The following is a 23,487-nucleotide window of genomic DNA, read 5'->3' on the forward strand; positions in this document are numbered from 1 at the left end:
GCATTAAATTCAAATTAATTGAAAAAATCGCCCAGCCGTAGTTTCAACCGATTCATTCAAACGGCTGATTCATTCAGGAACGAAGCATTTGACTGCCTTAATGATTGAGTCATTGAATCATTCATTCTAACGTTTCGTGTGCAAACCGCCGTGTGCTGCTCAGAGACACAAATCAGTCCTGTGGCTTTGTTTGGAACTATTTTCATTGGCGAAATAGAGCGAAAACATGCAATATTGTGTCTAAAATGTAAGTCACTAAATATTAACCTCTTGTTTACTGAACTGTTGTATAAAATCAATAGGCTCTATCACATTTGTAATCATGCTGATATTTGGAGAAAAATGGCACTCTTCATGTGATATTGATTAACTATATTAAATGATATAAATATAAAAGACATACAGAGCTACCTTTGCTTCCTTATCTTGAATATTTGGTGCATTCTAAATGATTTTTAATAGACTATATCACGCACTATAAATGCGCCAGTGCACTTGTCTAACCTAATAGTGTGCACTCTCTATGTGTGTTTTTGTAAAGTGAGGGACATATTCATACAGTGTATCGATACTGCAGAAAGGAGTATTGGAATCGTTTCAGATATTTCAGTATCGACACATGGAAAATCAATATTTTTGACAACACTAATATATACAGATTAATTCACAGACATAATTCAGATAAAATGTAAACATTGTAAACACTCCTTTGTTTTTTTTATGCTGACTGTTGTATCCCTGGACTCCTGGAGGTTTCATAGCTCGCAGTTTAAGCTGTTTTTATATCCACTATGCATCAGATATTTGGTGATAGACTATGGGCGTGCCACCAGACTAGGTAATGGCAGTAGGAAATCAGTGGACAGCAGACTGTCCAAAACTCAATGAGATCTCTGGCCAGTTGAGTGAGCACTACTGGTTGTTGTAGCAGTCCAGGCATGTAATTATATCGCATTACATCACATCCTCAGTCATTTGAACACTGTGAGGAAGACTTGCAGTGCCATGGAGTGTGTGCTAATTTTGAGATGGTCACAACAGACACGTCCCACCCTCTGAAACGATAATACAAAAGAAATGGCAGACGAGACCGGTGTTTATCTCACTCTACCCAGTGCCCTTACAAGGCGACCTACTCCATAGAATGTGTTAACATCCGTCTGGATGCGCTGACGTCCCCATTCTGAGAAGCGTTTCATTTCACCTTGTGGCAAGAAATGCTGACGTTCCCTCACCGCAGCCAGCGCTGTGGAGAAATGAAGACTGCAAATGGTGTATTTATCTGTTTTTGGCTCTCAGGTATGCAGATGTAAATAACACATCTCAGGACTATGAAAAAGGTTCTTTGTGTGCATGTATTAAGCAGAATGCCTGCAGGAGAAATAAGAGGTTACGCTGAACTGCACTTCCTGGTTTGTAATTGGATTGTAATTTTTTGTTACGGTGTTCATTGATCACCAGTCACAAATTGTCTGATCATTTAGAAGAGCAATAACTGACCTTTAATGTAAATATGCAATAAAATAGAAAGCAAATGTCTTAAAATAATAAACGTCTTTTTATTGCATGGTAAGACAGGTCAGCAATAGCACAGACTAGTTCACCAGTTTAAAGTGTTGAACGGCACAACAAAGACAGGCTTAAACGCCGGGCTGTTTTCTACTGTTTGGTTTTGGAGAAGCTTAATTCTTCCTTAAATTCCCCTCAACGTCCTTTTGCTTGGCGAAAAAGCCTAGTCATGGTTAGATAAGAGTATTGTTTGGTTCTTGCTTTGAATTTTTACGTCCCTAAATGCAGTTCAGAATGGCTGAAATTGCAGTGATTTTCGAGGTTAGTCTTTGTGTTCGGTGTCGCGGCTCGTCTCTTACGCGCGGCTCTATCCATCAAAATGACCCATTTTGAGGAGGGTGATTTAGGGTTGCTGGAGAGACGGACATCTCTTGGCTGTTTCTATTTATAAAGTATGACACAGAAGACTGCCAGAGATGCCCTCCACCGGCGGCAGTGACCTGTTCCTAACCCTTGTTTGCTTTCACGTCTGACACCCGTCTCAAATCAAGTTGGTGAAGTGCTTTTACACGACACTATCAAAACCAGTTTTCAGTGAGCAAAGGATATATTTTTCAGACAATATTCTCCTCAGAGAAGTAGTGAAGGTAGTTTATCTAGATTTTTCTTTTGCACTTTATTTTACAGTATGTGTACTTACCCAAGAAAGTACTGGGTAATTTAAGGTAACTACAGGGGTTAAGGTTAGGTTTAGGGGTAGGTTCAGGGTTAGTACTTAGTTATTACCCAGTTATTATATTTACTGTACATTGTATGTACATGGAGAACAGGACTTTAAAGTGCTACTGATTTTTCTAGTTTTATATACATTGCTTTGGTTGGCATGCTGTGTTAGACAGTTATGAAACCCTCTTGGAAAAGCATCTTTACATTCATCCTATTTAAAGCCTTTTTTCTCCTGATAAAAATTGTAATTGCAATTTTTAAGTGCAATTTAAAAGAAATTCCAGGTTTTCTGTGCTTGTTTGTTTCAGCTGTACTATAAACAAATGGATTTTGGTATATCATTTATATTTATTTCAGTTTTAGTCACTTTAGTTCTTCTATATATATATATATATATATAATATATATATAAAATATAATATACACACACATATATCAAGGCTTAATTTTCACTGTAAAATAAGAAAATTAAGAAAATGCTAAAGTTAAAATTAGAGTACTAAAATGTATAACTAGCTTAATTTCTTCATTTTCAACCATTAATCCATCAAACTTTTATTTTGAAGCTTCTTTTTTGTTAAGTGCTTCTCATTACAAATATGTGAAGATGATTGATTCATGAGTGAGTTATTGATTTGGCATCATGTTAAAAATGGAGATATTGAGTAATAGTGCATGAGCAACTGAATATGAGCAGAATGTTGTTTGAATACTAACTGTTACATAACGGATAAAAAAGGGGAATTTTCTTTTTGTCCACATGTTTTAAATACCTGGTGTATTTTTGTCACTTGGGTGGTGTTTTTGCGGCCAGCCCTGGTTAATGTCTAACCGTTCCCTCCAGCATTGTTTATCAAACACCAATGAATGAATGTGAAGAGGAGTCGCGCTGCTACAAAGCTTCTGATGGTAATTTTGTCCCCTGGGAGATGAGGTCATGATTCATAAAAACTGAACAGATTTTTATGTTTGGTTGTGATGGTGGGAGGCATATTTGACAGATTTTGTGGTTCAAAGGAAGCTGTCTGGCCTTGAGTACTTGTTAATCGCCATGTTTGATGTTGAAGCCAGAGGCAGACTTAACCGAACTCAACTGTGGATTATTGAGCCAACCCAACACTGTTCCCGCATAGTCACGACAAAGTGGTTTTTTTTTTTTCCTTTTCTTTTCAAGAATTACTGACTTTAGAAAAGGACATTCAAGATCCATAATTTAGTAACTAAACTTTATACAACAAATAGTTCAGACTGGATGGATGAACTGTGGACAGTGTAAAATGATGATCAATGCACATTCTGTAGTGAAGTTGAAAACCTGCAGTTAGACTGAGCTATATTGACAGAATCAAATATTTTTTGAATTCTAAACATGTTATTAAATTAAACTATTTATTAGTACTAACTGTTAAAGGGGTTCTTGGTTATGATTTCACTTTTTTAACTTTTGTTAGTGTGTAATGTTGCTGTTTGATCATAAACAACATCTGCAAAGTTACGACACTCAAAGTTCAATGCAAAGAGAGATATTTTCTTTTACAGAACTCGCTGTTTAAGGACTACAACAAACGGCTGGTAGGGACTACAATGAGCTTCTTCCTGGGTTGGTGACATCACAAACCCCAAAATTTACATAAACCCCGACCCCGAGAACACACAACAAAGGGGGTGAGGACATGTTGGGCTGCTTTAGAGAAGAGGAAGAGTTGTTGTAATAGAGTGTTGTTGTCATTCCGTCATTTTACGCCGGACTGCTTCACAAACGAGGGTCAATTCAAAGCTGGATTTGCACAAAAGATTAACATGACGGCACATGCTAGTGGATGAGTTGAATCAACTCCACAGCAACTACATAAATTTATCCACTAACCATTCAGAAACGTCCTAAAAGTTGTAACTTCTTCCTGAGTCTCTCCATCAGTGTCCGACTCCGGTTTGAACAATGTAAGGCTGAACACCGTCGTCATTTTGGCTGCGTGAGATTCTCCAGCTTTGTTGTTGTTGAGCAACCGGAACGTGAGCTGTTAAAGCTCCGCCCTCTTCTGGAAAGGGGGCCGGGAGCAGCAGCTTATTTGCATTTAAAGGGACACACACAAAAACGGTGTGTTTTTGCTCACACCCAAATGAGGTGAATTTGTCAAGCTATAATAAATGATCTGTGGGGTATTTTGAGCTGAAACTTCACAGACACATTCTGAGGACACCAGAGACTTATATTACATCTTGTAAAAGGGGCATTATAGGCCCCCTTTAATCATTTAAAAAAAGCATATTTTGCAATTCCTACAAAAACACCAGCCAGTGCTTGTTTTATTCACTCACATGTTCCACTTCATGAGCGTTCATTTTGGACAGTCTTATTTTTTTGGCTAATTGTCTACTACATTATGATGTTGGTGTAGATGGTGTCTTTTATTTTAGTAGTATCTCTTCACTCTATAAATGTTGACATGCTCACATTGTCAGAGGAAAGAGCAGCTTAATGCGCTCGCAGCTACTCTGCCCGTCCGAACACGTGTGTTTAATCAGGCGGTGGACGGCAGGGAAGAATTTTCCACCCCAGCAGAGGTAGGTGAATCGAAAAGCTGTAAAACAGCCAATGCGAGGAACTGTTTTCCCCCTTGCATAAAGTCGCCAATATTGCAGTAGCTTTTCTGGTGTTTCAGCGCAGGTTATATAACCTTCACTTCAGTGGAGTTTGTAATAATGTTGGCAATGCAGTGCAGGATTTTGAAGTCATTACCCTGCTGGCCAAAGTTCCTGCAGCCGAATGCAAATCGCTCCGCAGAGGAATCGCGCTCTCCTGCACATGTGGCGCTGCCTTTGAGGCAAGTCTGGCTGCACTTTCCAGAAAATACATGAGTGCAGTTCTTTGTTAGCTATTGTAGAGTAATGGATGCACGCTCGGCAAATGCGGGACTCACGAAAGTATGATGGTGCTGATGTTGTTGTTGAGAGCAAAGCCAGTTGAAATTGTTGCTTTGGATCATTGTAAACCTTTTTTTTTTTTTTTTTTAAGGCAAGTCACCCCAGGTGAATCGGGTAAAAATGTAACTAATAGGTATCACCGTACTTCCCCAGTTGATTAACTTCTGAAATGTTGTTTAAATATGCAAATGAGGTATTGACTAATTAAATATGCACTGATTTGCATACATTTCCAGAACAGAAATGTGAACATTGGATTGAGCCAGATTCAAAAATCTTGTTTCATTTTGTTGACATGTTAAAGGTTTTTACACAGGGGATTTTGGGTATCTATTTGGGTATTGGGAGCTCGCTGTGACATTAATCAGAAAATACTGTCAATAGACAGGGAAAAAAATGTTTTTAGAAGTAAAATGTTATATAAATTAGGAAAATGATATTTGAACAAACCTTCAGAAAATAGATAGGAATGAAACTTTAAACTTTGGTGTATGTAAAGCTGCTGAAGTGGAGGTTTCTGAATCTACATAGATAAAGTATAATAAAATAAACACTTAAATGTATATTTTGGATGTTTTCTTTCCTCTAGTCTGAAAATAAGACATAAAAATCTAAATCTAAAACCTTAATATTGATCAGTACTTGAAAAACAGTGGCTGTAATGTCTTACATCAGTATTTTTGTTATTTTAAGAGTTAATGATCTTAATGAAGAGTTAACGTCTTGCACTGTTTGTGCTATGGACATAATCATACAGCATATTTTGTAGTATTTAGGAGAGAGAAAGTGTGCTTGTATTTTATTAAAGGATTAGTTCACAGGTGTATATGACTGTCTTCTTTCTGATAAACACAATCGGAGTTATGTTAATAAATATCCTGACGCGTCCAAACTTTATAATGGCAGTGAATGGGGCCAACGAGAACGGGGCCAAGCTCAAGAAAGTGCATCCATCCATCATAAACGTTAATAAACAGCTCCGGGGGGTTAATAAAGGCCTTCTGAAGCGAACTGATGCGTTTGTGTAAGAAAAATATCCATATTTAACAATTTATAAAGTAAAAAAATGCTGTGATGTCAGTTACGCTTTTTTTTTGTAAGTAGAATATAGAAGGCGGTCTGGCGGAAGCTAGATATTTTACTTTATAACGTGTTAAATATGGATATGTTTCTTACACAAACACATCGCTTCACTTCAGAAGGACTTTATTAACCCCCTGGAGCCGTGTGAAGTACGTTTATGATGGATGGATGCACTTTCTTGAGTTTCAAACTCGTTGGCCCCGTTCACTGCCATTATAAAGCTTGGATGCGTCAGGATATTTATTAATATAACTCAGATTGTGTTCATCAGAAGGAAGAAAGTCATATACACTTAGGATGGCTTGAGGGTGAGTAAATCTTGGGGTAATTTTCATTTTAAAGTAAACTAGTCCTTTAACTCTTTTCCTGCCATTGGCTGAATTTTCCAGCAATCCGTGTTTTCATTCTTACACAGTAGGGGGCGCTATTACGCATCTTCTAAAAGAGTACAGAATTTCCAGATCCAAAAACAAGCGAAGAAGCAGAAACAACAATAGCTTACATGTGTGCAAGCAAAGTTTCTAACACGATCATCAAACATTAAACAGCATATAAATCAAAACTGCCTAACGTTACTGAATGAAATGACACATGAAGGGGAAATGACTGTGAAGCTTTGGGGGTGTTGATGGACTCGATCTACTCCATCTGTGTTTTGATCGTCGCTCTGAATCCAATCCGGACATTTTTTTTCTCAGCTTTTTGTTCAAAATGTTAGCTAGAATATATTTTTAAGCAGACGTTTTGTTCTTTCTTTTGATGTATTGCATGTTCAGATATTCATACAACAAAATATTCTGAGGCCATTAAACTTTTGTGAAAATGATCTAAAATGCTTGCGCTGGCTGGCAACTTTTTTTTTTTTTACAAAAAACACTGGTGGGGAAAGAGTTAAGCCATCAGACTTTTTGCATGGCAGATGCTCAAAGAGGTGAAAAAAGCCCATAGACGCAATTCAAAGAAGCAATGCTGAATCATGTCTAGAGACCAGAATCGCTGGATATATCAGTCTGTCATTATCAACATCCTAATCTGATTTTCATTTTGAGAGGTCAGTTTATTTGAAGGTTCAGAGAAGCGGTTTCACGTCACAGTACTTTCGAGTGCCATTCTTTCTTTTGTATTTCTGTTTCATCAGAATTGAATTGAAGGAAATGAGTCAGTAACTCTTTGTTATAGTTTATTTTTTGATGGGTTATGGCAAGACATTACAGTTATATCTTGCCAAAGCACTCAAAAACATCAAGGCATTGAGGAAAACAAGTCGAGTTCATTAAATCAGGATAGGAGAAGGGTTTTTGAGGTTGTGTGTCGTCTTACATTCTGTTCCAGACCAATCCAACCCTGTTGTAGCAGAACAGAATAGATCCATCACTCTTTTGGGCCACTCCGGTCTTGAAGATCTTGCCAAACCCAAACTTTTCCTCATGTCTTAATATCTACCCTCAGTTTTGCAGTGTGAAAAGGCAAGGGAGGGATTCGGGAAACCACAGCCGAATAGATTCCAACACAGCCTCGTATTGCCAAGGGATGATCATGTAAACATTATGCAGCCGCTTCGGTTCCCAGGCGAGGCGGCTCTGCGAGCTAATGAGGTGTTTATGTTGGAATGAAGTGCCTGCGACTCCCTCTTCCACTGACTTGTTCTGCCAGTATTGACTAATTGCCATGAATAAAGCCACATATCTTACCTAAAGAGCTTCTTCCATGACTCTCATTGTTTTAGACGTGTCACGTTGAATGCAATCCTTCAAAGCTACAGTATTCATGCGTCTCCATTGAAAAGTAACGCTACAGATAGTTCTGACATGAAATTCTGATTGGAACATTAGTTCTGAAATCGCCATGAGGGCACATAAATTCTCTGTTAATATGGCAAGTTGTAAACAACTAAACTCCACTTCACACTTTGCCTAACAAATTGCTTAACAGAAGTTCTTCCTCATTTTGTTTGGGACGCGTCTCTTTTTTTTTTTTTTTTTAATTATTATTATTACTCTGTTGCAGTCCAGGTTACATTAATTACTACTGATTGACACATTTCCACCACTGCAGTAGCCTCCTTTGAAGGGTTTATGTTTCACAGCCAGACGTGTTGGTGTGGTAGGAAATGACCTAATGCATGTACCCAATTGGTTAATGTTGGTTTCAGCAGTCTTCTTTGTAGGAAAGACGTCAATATGCAATATAGTTTGAATGTGATACTCTGTCTTTTGCTTTCACCAATTGGCTTACACAAAACGATATTAGGCTCCAGACTGCGACCAAATGGATGCATAGCACCTTTTTTTTCCTGCTGGTGTGACTAAATTTTGTTAGATTCACATTGGTGTGACCTCCATGTTGCTCAACTGCCATTTCTGTTGCATATGGGAAATGGCAGTTGAAACAAAAGTGATACGAAACTGCGCTACTCATTTGAGCTGCACAGCATGGATGTTTATCAGCTCAGACCAATAATAGACAGAGCAGCGTGAGCTCAGAACAGGTACTCGCGGGTTAGTCTCATTCACGCGACATCTGGTGAGAAGCATTCAAATCTGCTGTAGAATTCTGTTTAAATCCATGTCAGAACAAACAGCGCTGATGGACAAACAAGTTATAGAAGGCTTTTCAGTCCACAAATCACCAACATTCACCATGGATTTAATGTATAAACGCTAACTGTAACCATGGTATTGTGGCAGAAATAGTCAAATGTTTTAACATTATTCATTTTCAGGGTTCCTACAACCTTTTGAAAGTGAAATTCAAGCACTTCTCAAGGTTTTTTAAGTGCTTCACGTTTTTTCCAGCACCTCAAAGCTCTAAATATTATCCAGTTTAAATGTTTTTAATGTGATGCCCAAAAACATTATTTGTTCATCCTTCAAAGATTGTACCCATTTGTGAACCTTAAAAGTTTCAAGATGTAGGAAATCTAACATTTGGGGCCCTATTGTACACTCTGCGCAATGCAACGGCAGGCGTGGTGCAAATGTTTTTTGCTAGTTTTAACCCAACATAGTTATCATTTTCACATCCAGCGGCATGTTGTTTAAATAGCAAAAGCACTCGCGCCCATGGGTGTGCTAGTCTGAAAACGAGGTGTGTTCAGGCGCATTGTTGGCAGATTGCTGTTTTGAGGCAACTGAAAATGATTTTGCCATTGACCAACAAAATCCTGGTCTAAAGTCAATGGCACAGTATTTTTTGTTATTTAAAGCGTGCGTTAGTAATATGCGCCTATAGGCGGGTACACAATGCGTGTACACACACAGGGACGTGCAGCAGCACACAAACATTTTTAAATATTAAAAATCAAAGGATTTCTCTCTGGAGAAGCATTCAGTCTTTCCGCTTGCAAATTCTGCCATGTAAATAGCGAATCCGTCATGGTGCAAGCACTGGGAGATGAGACTCTGATTGGTTTTTTGCATGTTACGCCCAAAACACACCCATGACTCATTAAGAGACTAGGTACAACCCTTTTGGACCATGCGCCTGGCGCACCGATCTTTTTTTTCCGTCGTTAAACTAGCAAAAGAGGATTTGGACAAGCCCTAAGTGCACCTGCGCCATGTGCTTTATGCGCTTAGATTGTTAAAATAGGGCCATAAAACAAACACTTTTATTTAAAAAGAAAAAGACATGAAAAACCAATATAACCAGTAGATGGCGGCAGAGGAGCACTCATTGCCTTTTTCACTCCCTAAAAATCAAACCATCAAGAAATCAGTCTTTGTCAAAAATTGTCATATTTTGTACTGAAGTTTCAAGTAGGAAAAGAGACAATCTCATGAAAAACAAAAACTTTCTCTTTTTTTTTTTTTTTTTTTTTTTTCAAATTGCAACTGAATTAAAAAAGTAAAGTAAAGAATGCCTCCTTTTATAATCACTGAAACTGTCGGTCAGTTCACTGTGTGCTACAAAATCAGGTGCTGGTGCCACCATCTGTAGAACTTAGTGGCACTGGTGCTACTGCTCTCAAATGTTAGTCTGGAGCCCTGTATAAGTGCATTCACTGCTGCTTTTCAATTGTCTTTCTATGTAAACATGCACTAGACCAGGGGTTCCCAAACTTTTTTGTTACCCTTGTTAAAATATTGCAGGAACAGTCAATTCAAAAATTACAATTGTCCTCATTTTCTTTACATAGTCATCCCAAATGCTGTTTTTGAAAAAACTTCATGCAGCTGTTTTCCATACAGTGACTGATCTGTTAAGCCTCAAAAAGGACAAAATAAAAGGAATCCATATGACTTGTGCACAATATTCCTCGCACAAATCTATTGTATGGCCATATGGCTTCAGAAGAATATAGCCCACAAGTCTTATCAAGTACTTTCATGGTGTTTTTCTTGTTTTGTGTTTAAAGAAAGTAAAAGTAACGAAAGTCATACAAGTTTGTAATGACATGAGGATGAAGGTGTTCATTTTTGGGTGAACTATCCATTTATCTTCATGTTCCCCTTTTGAAGTGATAATAAGCTGTAAACTAAAAGCCTATGTAACGCTCATTAACTCAGCAGATTATAATGTCCATAGAAACACAGATTTGGATGCTCAGCCCCATGCATTTTATCTGCACGCCTCGCTAAAGGGGATTCAAAGGATTTTTGAAAGTTAAACTGCTGAAATAAACTCTTCATGAAATTGAGGGTTGCTCTGATCACGCATGAGCTGAAAACACCTTAAGGTCTCTGAATATACGAAGCCAAAAGCTGAAGTAATAAGCATGTTTGCTCAAGGCCTCCTGACCTTCAGATCTCGCACATCTCCAGTTGGTCACCATCTGTGTCCGAATTTTCTGGAATGGGCTTTTAAAGCTGGGTATCTCTCACCATCCTTTATTAAGAACAAAAAATCAAAAATTAAATCAAACGCTCCTGGTCTGACACTTTCCTATTTTAAATTATTAAATTGTCATGTGCTAGTTTATTATGCTGAGACAACTGTACCATTTATAAACGGAACACTGCAAAAAATTGAGTGCAGAAACAATTTTCATTCAGAAATCGCTAGTAAATTTCACAAACATTTCAAAGAAACTCAAAATAAAATTGAATTTAACTTGAAATTTTAAAGTAGAAAAACTGAAAAGCATGTAAAACATGCTCTAATAATCTTTGTTTTATTTGCAAAACATTTTTTTTTACAGTTTGAAATGAAATATTAATGTACTTTTAGTGCTATAGTAATAGTACTAGTTTGCTTCATATGTAGTATGCATTATGCAAGGATAAACATAACCAAGTATCATTAAAGTAGCTTCATTGTTTAAAAATGAAAAAAGTCATGTTGAACACATTGGATTGTGGGATGCACTATTACGCACAGTGTGCTCAGGTTGCACATTTTCGCACTTGTTAGAAGGTCATCTGGGTATTTCATGCATATAGATAATTCACATTCTGTGCACAGTATGGAAATGACACACTTCATCTTTAAATGTAGGAGGAATTCCTGTTCTCAAAGTGTTTTGTTGTTGTTTTCTGTCAGTATCTCTTGCTTCATTGGAGAGTGACGGCGTCCGTAGAGCTGCACGTTGCCGCTGACTGTTGTTTCTCTGTTTCTCTGGACCGCGTGAGGACTGATGGCAGTCATCTAAGAGCAGATTGTCAGGGCTGTTTGTGTGATGTTAATGAACATCTGTGCCGTGTCTGCTGATGCCCCGTCAGGCTGAGAGCCACAGGATGGAGCAGCGGAGCAGAGCAGGCTGGGTACTTCACTCTTTGGCAGCGCCACTGTTTCTATTGGAGACTGAGAGAGTTTGTGACCATCTAGCTGGGAACCTTAACAGAAGTGATATGTGCCAGAAATGTTAAGGAAATTGTGTGTATAACTTAATATCAGCTGTTTTACGCATGTTCACTGAAAATTCATTGAAAAATATTCAATTTTACAGAAGAAAATTGTTTGTAAATGGGCAAAAGGGCTAAATCTTCCAACTTTTTTTAAACAATACACAGAACTAAGTGACTTTCATGCCATTCAGTTACATCTATGGTCCTCAATTGTTAATTTTACTACCAAAAACCATACTAAAATACTATTCATTCCAACACTGCTACTGGATCTATAACATGAAACATATAGGCCTAGCGATCAGTGTAGACCGAACCCCAAATGAATGATTCTTATGAGTCATTTACTTCTGTTTAGTGAATCAAAAACACTTGACTCACTCAGAACAGTTACTGAATTATTCTTAGTCAGAACTGTTTCCAATATTTATGCCGTTCAGTTCCATTTATTGCACAAAATTGTTCATTTTAGTTCCAAACACCATACTAAAAGAGTAAAATACTCAATTGAACACTGCTACTGAATCTGTAACGTGAAGCGTATAGTGATAAGTCTAGACCGAACCCCAAATGAATTATTCTGACTGATTATTATGTTATTCTTTTCGCCATCCAAATGAACCAAAAACTGTTACTGTTACTGTGTTATGTTGTATTTAAAGCTTATGTCACTAACATCACTGTCTTTACTTACTGGTTGTTAAAATTCACAATTTATGAATGAAATATGTCACATTTGTTGTTTTTGTATTATGTAGTTTATATAAATTACACCAATCAAAAGGTACTTTGTACATTCATGTCTGTGAAAAGTCATTAAAAGTTTAACATTTAACATCTTTTGTAAAAAAAAAAAAGAGAACTATTAAACTTGCAATTTCCATCTCTATTCATAATTCTGGTCCATATTTTGGTCAGTCATTTTTGGCTTTTGGAGAAGTGCTAAAAGTTTGCATATTTCACTGAGCTGCTTTGGTCACAGGGCTAACATTTGTAAAGTTAAAGAAGATGAGTTTGACGTTGCTCATGGGCCGATAGTACGACAGGGTTTGTTCTTCCCCAAAGAGATCCTGCCAGACCGTTGATGTTCCCCCATGAATGCTCGGCTCCTGGGTGGACATGACTCGAGTATTGATTATAGCAGAAAGGACTCATCAAGACGCCACAAAGTGAGCGTGACTTATAGATGGATCCACACCAGAGTTCAGCAGTGTGTTGAAGCCTTTAGAGTGGCCAAATGACCAGTCATTAAGTTTTTAAAACATTGCTGGCCAATCTTACCTTCACAGCTGTTGGGCCATAATGTCAAAGATTTGTTCTCATCTAATGCCATTTTGAATATGCAAATGAAGAATTGGGATTGAGAAAGTCTGCCAGTAGGTCATTAACTCACATTTAAGTGGGTGAATCTCATTAAAGGGGACCTATAATGCCCCTTTCACAAGATGTAATATAAGTCTCTGGTGTCCCCAGAATGTGTCTGTGAAGTTTCAGCTCAAAATACCCCACAGATCATTTATTATAGCTTGTCAAATTTGCCCCTATTTGGGTGTGAGCAAAAACATGCAGTTTTTGTGTGTGTCCCTTTAAATGCAAATGAGCTGCTGCTCCCAGACCCCTTTCCAGAAGAGGGCGGAACTTTAACGGCTCACGCTTCGGTTGCTCAACAACAACAAAGCTGGAGAATCTCACGCAGACAAAATGAGGATTGTCAGTAACGGTGTTCAGCCTTACATTGTTCAAACCGGAGTCGACACTGATGGAGAGACTCAGGAAGAAGTTACAAACTGTTTTAAACTGAATTTTACAGAAATTATACAGCAATATGGCGAAATGCTATCATTGGGGCCCTTATAATGTGTACTGATGCTGTTCTTTTACATATTGATTAAGTTCTTTTTATAGTGCCAACGATTACTACATCACACTTCTGTTTGTTGTAATCGGTATTCAATGAAGCTTCTCTTGTTTTAGTCGACTGTGATAAGACTGTGAATCAGACCTCTCCATTACACTTTTCTTTGCCCAATTTTATGTTGAGGAAAACTTTTTGTTGACTAGAATTGAAGAGCTTGACCAATGTCCATTTTGATTTTCCTTTCTTTTCTTCCATGACCATTCCAGAGCATTTAGTGCAGCAGTCGTTGACTAAGTGTTCTTACATCTGTTAAACAGCACAAAACACATGCTTTCCTGTACTTAATCATAATGTTCATCATGTGATCATCAGAAACATCAGCTCTATTGTGGTTGGCTGTTGGTTAAGGCACTTGTCATCTGGCAGTCGGTGGTTTGTTTAAGCTGGGAATTTAAATGTAGCAGCTGTGTTTAATTTACTGACGCTTTAGAGCTAGTATGATGGGGTTTTCTGTTTCGGTGTTCACTTTCTCTGCTGAAGGTTAGTGCAACAGTTGCACAAAAAGACTGAGAGCATTTTGTCGCAGTTAGGAAAAAAGTTCAGGGAGTCAGAATGTGATTGCAAAACATTTCTCAATGCATCTCAGTCTTTTTTAGCAATGATTTAATAAACTAATTAGCAACACTTCACAATAAGGTCCTATTAGTTAACATTATTTAATGCATTAAAGGGTTAGTTCACTCAAAAATGTAAATTCTGTCATTAATTAGTAACTAGGCATGTGACGGTATCAAATTTTCATGTTGCGATAATTGCTGAAGCTTTTATCACGATATACGTATTATCACGATATTGAAATAAGTTGCAAAAAAAGTGTTGTCATAGTATAACAGGTTTAAGAACTCTTTTTCTTATAACAAAAACTCTGAATGTTTAAATACGATAAGACAATAAACAAAAAAATATATATAAAGTAAAATTTAAGTAAAATTTCAGATTAAAGTGCAAAAGAATAAAGAACAACTAGTAACACTTTATAATAAGGTCTCATTATTTAACGTTAGTTAATGCATTAACTAAGATTGAGCAATAGTTAAATTTTTTTACAGAAGGTATTATTTTTTTGTCAATGTTAGTTAAAACTAACAATGATCAGTTGTGTTTCTTATCTCAGGTCCATTAAATAAGTTCTTTTGATTTTAGTAATGTTATTAAACATTAACTAAGAAATTAACATGAACTAAGATTAATAAATGCTTTATAAGTATTTTTCATTGTCAGTTTAGTAATAATGAATTAACATGTTAACTAATGAAGCCTTATGTCTCAAACTTTTACTGAGCTATAACAAATAATCAGAACATTTCTAATCATTAGGGCATGTTGTAGTCCAGATTAAAATATAAAAATGTTTAAGTTTGAAAATAAATAGCCTATTAAGTCTTTAAGTATTTAGTATTTGGTTCTGCGATGAACAACATTGCGAATACAAAAAAATGAATGGCTGTTTGAAGCATTTTAAAAACTGTTCAGTAGCGCAGCTGCTTTGTTTACTGGGTTTCTGGGGTAACCGCTCCATTTCTGCTGTTCCATCAGCGCCCTCTGCTGTCAGAGAGTGAAAGTGTTGGGCTTGTTTACATCTGAGTGCGTGTCCCTTTGACACAGAATACAGCAGTGTTGTGCATTTTATACGGTTGATAGGGAAAGTATTCTTAAAATTGATTATAAAAATTTGAATAATTTGTGATAAATAATTATTCACTGTATTTTGCGATAACAATATTGTGCATATTCATTATCATGATATATCGTATTACCGAATATCGGCACATCTATTAGTCACCCTCATGGCTTTCCACACTTGTAAGACCTTCATTCATCTTCAGAACACAAATTAAGATATTTTTGATTAAATCCGAGAGGTATATAAGGCGAGTAACGGATGGCAGGTCTAAAATAAACACTTATAATAGGCTTACCATGGTGAATCAGGGTAAGACAAAAACGTTTTGGAAGTAAAGTTGGTAAATGTTGACATTAACAAAAATACATACTCATCATTAATAAATATTAAGTATTTTTCATTGTTAGTTCATGTTGTAACTAATGGAATCTTGTAAACCTTGAAATTGAATGCATTACCAACCAATTATTGAGGGGTTAATGGGAAAACCGCACTATGGTAAAATAAAATGCACTCACATTTGCTGAAATTTAAAATAATACACTGTATAAAAAAAAAAAAAAAGTGTAGATCATTAAGATGAATATTCCCGTGTTTGTCCTTGGTGAAGGTTTTTTGACTCTTTGGTTAAAAATTTAATCTAGGCTCTCAAGAAAAGCCCAGATTTTGAGGGAACAACTGGCTGTTGTTTGCAGAAACCAATCATCCCAAAGTCCCAATCACTGATGCTTCAGGATATGAGGAAACCTGGACTGAAAAGAGCGTTTAGGGGACGTGGTCCGACCTGCTTGTGAAGCTGTGAAGTCTTCATGTTCTTGTGGGTGTCTAGATGTCTAATGACACAATCAGTAGCCTTGGGAACCTTGTCTCTGTGTTCGTTAAGATGTTATGTGAGTGGGTGGGTGGGTCGGTTATCTCTCGGCCCGTTCACTGGTAAAGCACAGACTCTTCAAACAAGAGAGATGGGTCATCAGGGTCAGGTACACAGAGCCAGTCCACCTACACATGCTATTCCTGCTCTTACTGTCATCTTAAGATAAATAAAAAATGAAGTGTGATGTATGCTCAGAGCTGTCAGTGCAGTATATGTAAGGTGCAATTATACTTTAATCACAGATTATGAGAGAGATACCGCCATAACTGGAGCGTTAATGGTGTGTTCACATGGAGATGAACGCTGCTGCATTATTAACGTGCTCTTCAATTATTTTTCTCAGTATAACAGAATATATGTGGCCTTAACCTCATGGTACAATCTGTGAGATGGTTCAGTGTAACTTACTCAGGTAAATGAAATTAATTAAAGGTGATTTGGTGATTCAAATGGATGTCAAAATCTACTATAAAATGTCTTCTATATCTGTTTGTTTTTTGTTTTACTTTCTGAATGTTTGCCTAAATACCTGAATGCATCATATACAACTTTTAATTTTAATATATTAGATAATGTTGAAATTAACATTAACTAGGATTAATATGCTTTAGTTCATGTTAACTAATGTAGTTAACTAATGTTTACAAATGGAACCTATTAATGTAATATTTAAAGGGGTCATGAACTGCATTGTTTTATTGTTTTATAATGTTTCCTGGGGTGCACTTATAATATTAATATGCTTTTTACATCAAAAATTGTCATAATTTAGAAATAAAAGACATTTTTCCTACCCTGATTTGAACCCTCTGATTTGAACTCTCTGTTTTAAGGGGCGTGTCTGCTGTGAGACTTCAGTGTAAACGCCCACTGCTGTGATTGGCTGACATCTTTGCATATGAAATAGCTCAGTATTACTCTCTCAAACTTTTAGCACATTTTTACTATTACAGCTCTCAAGGTTAACTAATCGTGAAACGTGTTGATTATAGTATTATATTTAGATCGTGGCATGAAAGGTTGCAGTGATGAACATTGTAGTCAATCACAGACATGTTGTTGAGCTCATGAAAGCAGTGATCTCGTCATTGCAACTCAATTTCTGCACACTAACGAATGCTTTCATCATAACTAACAGTGCAAACGTGATGTAACTAAGAGATTTGTTGAATAAAACGGGAGTTTTGCCGCGAGTCCAGAACTCAGTCACTGATAAACTCACACTGTTTGATTGACAGCTCCAGCGATTGTAAAGGGAGCGTTCTTGGATCGCTTTCTATATATGATTTAATCACCATTTAAATAACAGATTATTTTCATCCTACTAAGAGAAACAATGTGATGTTGAGCGTTTAGTCACTGGTTTGATTTACTGACACATAAAGAACATCTGACTGTACATGAATCATTAATATCAGATCAGGCGTTAGAATGAACACAGTTACTTGCATGTTGTTGCATTACTGTCGAGTCCATATCGTAAAAGTCTGTTTGCAAAGCCTGCGCCGAAATGCAATTGATTTACCAAAGAATCCACAGTGAAATGTACCGAATACAAATAAATAAAGCTCAACTGAGACATTCACATTGTTGAAAATAAATAACCATATTCCTGCATTAGGATCCTTTGGAAGGTAATGTTATTTTAGTCCTGTATCGCTCTTCTCTCCTCCTCATCTCACTAACACACCAGTGGGCGGGGCTAACGTTGCAATGATGAAGTAGGCGTTGATTTCTTCTGCGGAGGCGGAGTTTCACCTATCTATAGGCACATTCCAGGATTGTTCGATGGGCCTGGTGTCAATAAAAGCTTTTATTGGACTAACAAGAAAGATTTCAGTTCTGAAACATACAGGATATTCTTATAGTACGACGACCTCTTATATATCAAAAGCTCAAGGAAAAGTTGATTTCTCAATTCATGACCCCTTTAAATTGTTTATAAATTAAATGTGTGTGTGTGTGTTTTCAAAAATATTGTAAAAAATCTAGGATCATTTTTAAGAATTCTTTCCATATCTGTATTCAGATAGCTTTGATCGTTTTAGATAACTTGACTGTAATCCTCTGATAGTGATGCATTTTAATGCCAGTTTCCATATTTAGTACTTGCTTAAAGCTTAATTTTTCTTACTTGTCTCAATTTACCAGTTGTAGTCGTTTGTTTCCTAGAAGCATTTCAATTTAAACGAGGTTTACAGCAGTATACATTATCATGTTTTGTATCCAACACACGTTGTTCTATTATGTAAAGTGAATGGAGTCATGCACCTGTTTTTCGCTCTTTCAGTTTGTTGGCTGGTATGAGGGTGATTTAACTGGGTTTTAGTGGCCTGAACACACATTTCATTCATTTCTCAAGTACATATGCCTGATGTTTCATGCTTTAGAATAAACACTAGGAAAAAAATGTTCTATATGGACTTAATTTTTAAAGAACCCTTTCTTGCCAAAAATGATTGCATAATACTTTTATTTTTAACAGGTTGTTTAAATGTTTTCTAATGTTAATGTTTACGGGCTTTTTAATTAATAAAGGGTTAGTAAATCCATAAAATCCTCCCTTACAACACCAAAAACTTTACTATTAGTCAACAATGAAACTGACGTGTGTTTTATGTTTGTTGTTGTTCAGACACTGGAGGAGCCCCCTTACCTGACCGTTGGTACTGACGTGAGTGCCAAATACAGAGGGGCGTTCTGTGAGGCCAAGATCAAGACCGCCAAGAGACTCGTCAAGGCAAAGGTGAGCCCCTAAATTTGAAATGCATCATTGCATTTCATTGATTAGAAAATACTATTATGCAAATTTGAGGTGTTGAGTTTGATCGTACGATCATCAAAAAAATGAACATAGAGTAAATAAAGATAATAAGAGAGATCTGTATTTTGTTGGTTAATTGATGTATTGTTCATCAATGAATAATGCTGGTCTAATGTTGAAACAGACTTAAGTGTTTAGTAGAGCTGCGTGATTAATCGTTAAATGATCACAAAACACTCGCGCAATCTTATTCTTAAGTGACAATGATTCGGCTATATCTATTAAATCATATGATGACAGCAAACATTTAAATCTGCATTCTGAGCCAGAGAGAGCCGTTGTCATGTATAGATATGAAACAGCTTCACAAACAGTCTTTTAAACCACACAGTATCATTATTTCTGTGTTACAATCATTCAAATGATCACAGAAGTACTGGTGTAAACGTTTATAGTTCAGATATAAACACTGATGTCTACAGTAGCGAATCATCTTTTGAAAGTAATTTGATGCTTCAAATATAGACTGTATCAATTACATCTTTAATACCAGTAGGTGGCGACAATTGAGTGTTGTATTTGTGTTAAAAAAAAAAAAAAAGTATTGTATGTGTCATTGAATCATTCATTTAGGAGATTTGTTCAAAAACACTGCAAGTCTTTATAAGTGAGTCATTGAATCATTCACTCAAACCAAATTTTTTTTTTTTAATGATTCATTTAAATGAATTAAACGCTTTAAAATACATTGCATCAATTTTTATAATTTTGTCAGAACCTTTAGTAAATTACATGTTATTTTGTTTAGTTGTCTACTCAGAATCGTCTATAAAATCTTGATTCTCAATTGATCCAGAATCGTGCAGCTCTAGTGTTTAGTCAATTTGAGAACGTCTAAAGTACAATGAATCAATAGTTTGCCTTAATTTTCATATCTGAGCTGGTCTATGATGGTGTACACTACCGTTCAAAAGTTTAATTCAGTTTTTAATGTTCTTGAAAGAAGCCTCTTCTGCTCACCAAGGCCGCATTTATTCAATCAAAAATTTTTACAATTTAAAATAACTTTTTTCTATGTGAATATGTCTTAAAATGTAATGTATTCCTGTGATCAAAGCTGAATTTTCAGCATCATTACTCCAGTCTTCAGTGTCACATGATCCTTCAGAAATCATTCTAATATGCTGATTTGCTGCTCAAGAAACATTTCTGATTATTATCAATGTTGAAAACAGTATATCTGCTCAAACCACCAAGAATTAATCGAGCCTCATTTTGGTGCATTTTTGATTTGTTGTTATTGGACTTCAATTGTTGTGAAATGTTTTGAAGTTGTAAAGCAAATTGAGTTTTCATTGCTGTCACTTCCGAGGGCTCGTCCTCATTCCTAATGAAATGTTCTGGTCCTTTTCCTCCTTTCTCTCATCAGACTTTCTCTTTCTGTCTCGTCCTGTCTCTCCCCTCATGTTTTTCTCCTGATGGCTCTCTGATGTTTTATAATTCCTCTCTCATAGCGCTGAAATGTGATTAGCTGCTCCTCGCAAACCAGAGACCTTGTTCAAGGTTGTAATCATATTCCTGCTGTTGTACTACTGATGACATCATTGTGTCTGCCTCTCTCTCCCCAGGCTTTTCACAGCAGTGTCTGTTTGTTCTGTCTCTCTCTCTTTCTCGAATGGTTTTTATGCATTAGTCAAAGAACAGTCTTTACATTAAGAGAAATAAGAGCAGGGCATCAGATCTCATCGGCTGAACAGTGACACATGTAATGTTATCTGATTTATATACGCTTCCTGATGTGTATATAGTTATCTTAGTTCTGTGATTAAGGCGTCTTTTGGTTTCTGCATTGTCTGATGTGTTGGATCTATTTTTCCGTTCTCGCGTTTCTACAATCTTATTCATTGATCATGTGCATGTGTTTTTATGACTTGCAGATTTAAACATTTGTGTTTTTGTCTTCCTGTAGCTCAGAAACGGTAGTGCATGGCACTAGCAACATCACATGCATGAACTGACAAAATATACAGTATACCTTGATTTATATTAAGTATAAAGCATCTGCCAAATGGATAAATAATGTGATGTTTTGAACATTGATGTTTTACAAATAAATATAAATAATGAAAAATAAATAAAAGTATCTCATCACAATAACTTTATTTAGCTGTCTGACAATAAGGTTTTAATTATTAATTTTAAATTAGTATTATTATAGTTATTTTATAAAATTTTCATTTTATTATTATTATTATTATTATTATTATTAATGATAATGACAATAATAATTAATTATGTTTTATTTATATATTTAAAATATTTGATTAAGTCTAAGGATTATTCACTTTATCACTTTCAAAAGGCATAAATAATGTGTAAAACAATAATTGCATTTACATATCGGTTATCAGAGATGTAAACTTAAATGATCAGTATCAGTACTGGTCATAAAAAACTATTTTTCTTATTAATTTTCGCAAACTGTCATTTTTACGTTTAGTAATGCTTGTGATGCACTCTTCTTCAAAGATGCAAAAGTAGTTTTGCTGTAATAGTGTGTGTATAATAAATATATATATATATATATAATATATATATATATATATATATATATAATATATTAGTGGTATGATTCTCGCTTCAGGTGCGAGAGGTCCCGGATTCAAATCCCGGACGAGCCCCCAATTATGTTACGCTCCCTGATGTAAATGTCTAGGAGTCAGGAGGGACACAAAACGAATTTTTGTCTCGCCAAAGCCTTATTTGATCAGTTATTGAGAGATGTTTATTAGTGATGCAGATGACTGCTGCGCTTGTGATAGGGCGCATGTTAACTGGCGGAGAGAACGAGCAGAGAGCTCCTCCCTTGTACGCGCGAACTCTCTCGGTCTTCAAACTAAGCGCTGTATTTGCTCTCTCTCCCTCGCACATAATAATCTAAATAAACGGGCACGATGCTAAAAGTTCGGAAGACTGAATCCATGTTTCACGTGGCGCATTCAGAATTTTTTTTTCCTGTATAACCGCTGGGTGTGAATAGTGCTCAAAAGAACATTACCTCTCTGACAGGCAGCTGACATAAACCACACTTTCAATAAACTAAGAAAAAAAAAATGTGTTGACAAATCTTTTTATGATGTCCTAACAGCTGCGATTCGCACGCAACGCATCCACGTCCACTAATGTCTGATTCGCGACCTAATGACTCATTTGAACAAATTCATTTTAATAAATCGTGAAAACAACTGATCTGTCCAATACTGAACTCACTGTCTGAATCTGTGTAACAGTTATAACAAATCATTTACTCAGAACAACTCTGAAATGAGAACGTAAGTGTGCTTACCCCAAGAGTGTTTAGTAAGATTTAGCCTTAATTATCCACAGTATTTTCAGGTTATTTATATGACAATGTGTAGTAATTAAGCCTAGCTATAAAATCAGTTAGTTTAGACTGGAGTGAGGTGAAACCAGAACAAAGCTAGGTGCATTCAGTTGTATATGGTAGAAAATTAGATTATTAATTAAATTAACTTTTTAATGCTTCTTTTTAATACTGATTATTAATAATAATAATAATAATAATAATAATAATTATTATTATTATTATTATTATTATTATTATTATTATTATATATACCAAAATAATTTTCAGGTCTAGCAAAGAAGCATCTTCTATAAAATCACAGATTTTTTTTTTGCAAAGAGGGCAAGAAAGGATGACAGTGAGAGTGGCGGGTACATTATTGTCAGTACTGGGCTCGCAGATCACGTGGGTAGGGTACTTTTTACTGTTTGTGTCGATGACCATGTCTGTCAGCCACCACCGAATATCATTTTTGACCCAGGAAAAACCCTGCATAATAGATGGACAACAGCTTAAGTATTCCAAATAAATTATTTATTCCAACACAAATTACTCACAAAAGTAACCAAATTGAGAGACGAGGATCCCAGCAACAAAGGGAAAAAAATAAATCAACTAATAAAGTCAAGCTGGGACTCCCCACTCCAAAATAAAATTACAAACTAAGGTGAAAAATAAAAACGTAGTGATGTGGCTGTGAATAAGTGAGAAACTGAGAGTTCGCCTCCTTCTGTATGTGTGTGTGTGTGTGTGTGTGTGTGTTTGTAGGTGGGTGTGTCTGTGTGTGTGTGTGTGTGTATATATACATGTATATAATTCAGTTGATGTTTAAAGTAAGTTTGCTTGTTTTCTGCCTGCGGACTACTCCGTGTGTTTTGACAGTGAGTGTAATTAAAGGTTTTGGCTGCGTG

At 36.2% G+C, this 23,487-nt stretch overlaps 1 protein-coding gene across 3 annotated transcripts in view; it reads left to right on the forward strand.

Moving 5' to 3' along the window:
- Positions 1 to 23,487, forward strand: part of arid4b (AT-rich interaction domain 4B) — an 87,226-nt gene that overhangs the window by 11,473 nt on the left and 52,266 nt on the right. For all 3 annotated transcript variants that reach the window (XM_051917134.1, XM_051917135.1, XM_051917133.1), the window contains exon 3: positions 19,081 to 19,191. In XM_051917134.1, coding sequence (XP_051773094.1) covers positions 19,081 to 19,191 — 111 coding nt within the window. The remainder of the gene's footprint in view (positions 1 to 19,080; positions 19,192 to 23,487) is intronic.

Source organism: Ctenopharyngodon idella, chromosome 13, assembly GCF_019924925.1.
Source record: "Ctenopharyngodon idella isolate HZGC_01 chromosome 13, HZGC01, whole genome shotgun sequence".
Classification (NCBI taxonomy): Eukaryota; Metazoa; Chordata; class Actinopteri; order Cypriniformes; family Xenocyprididae; genus Ctenopharyngodon; species Ctenopharyngodon idella.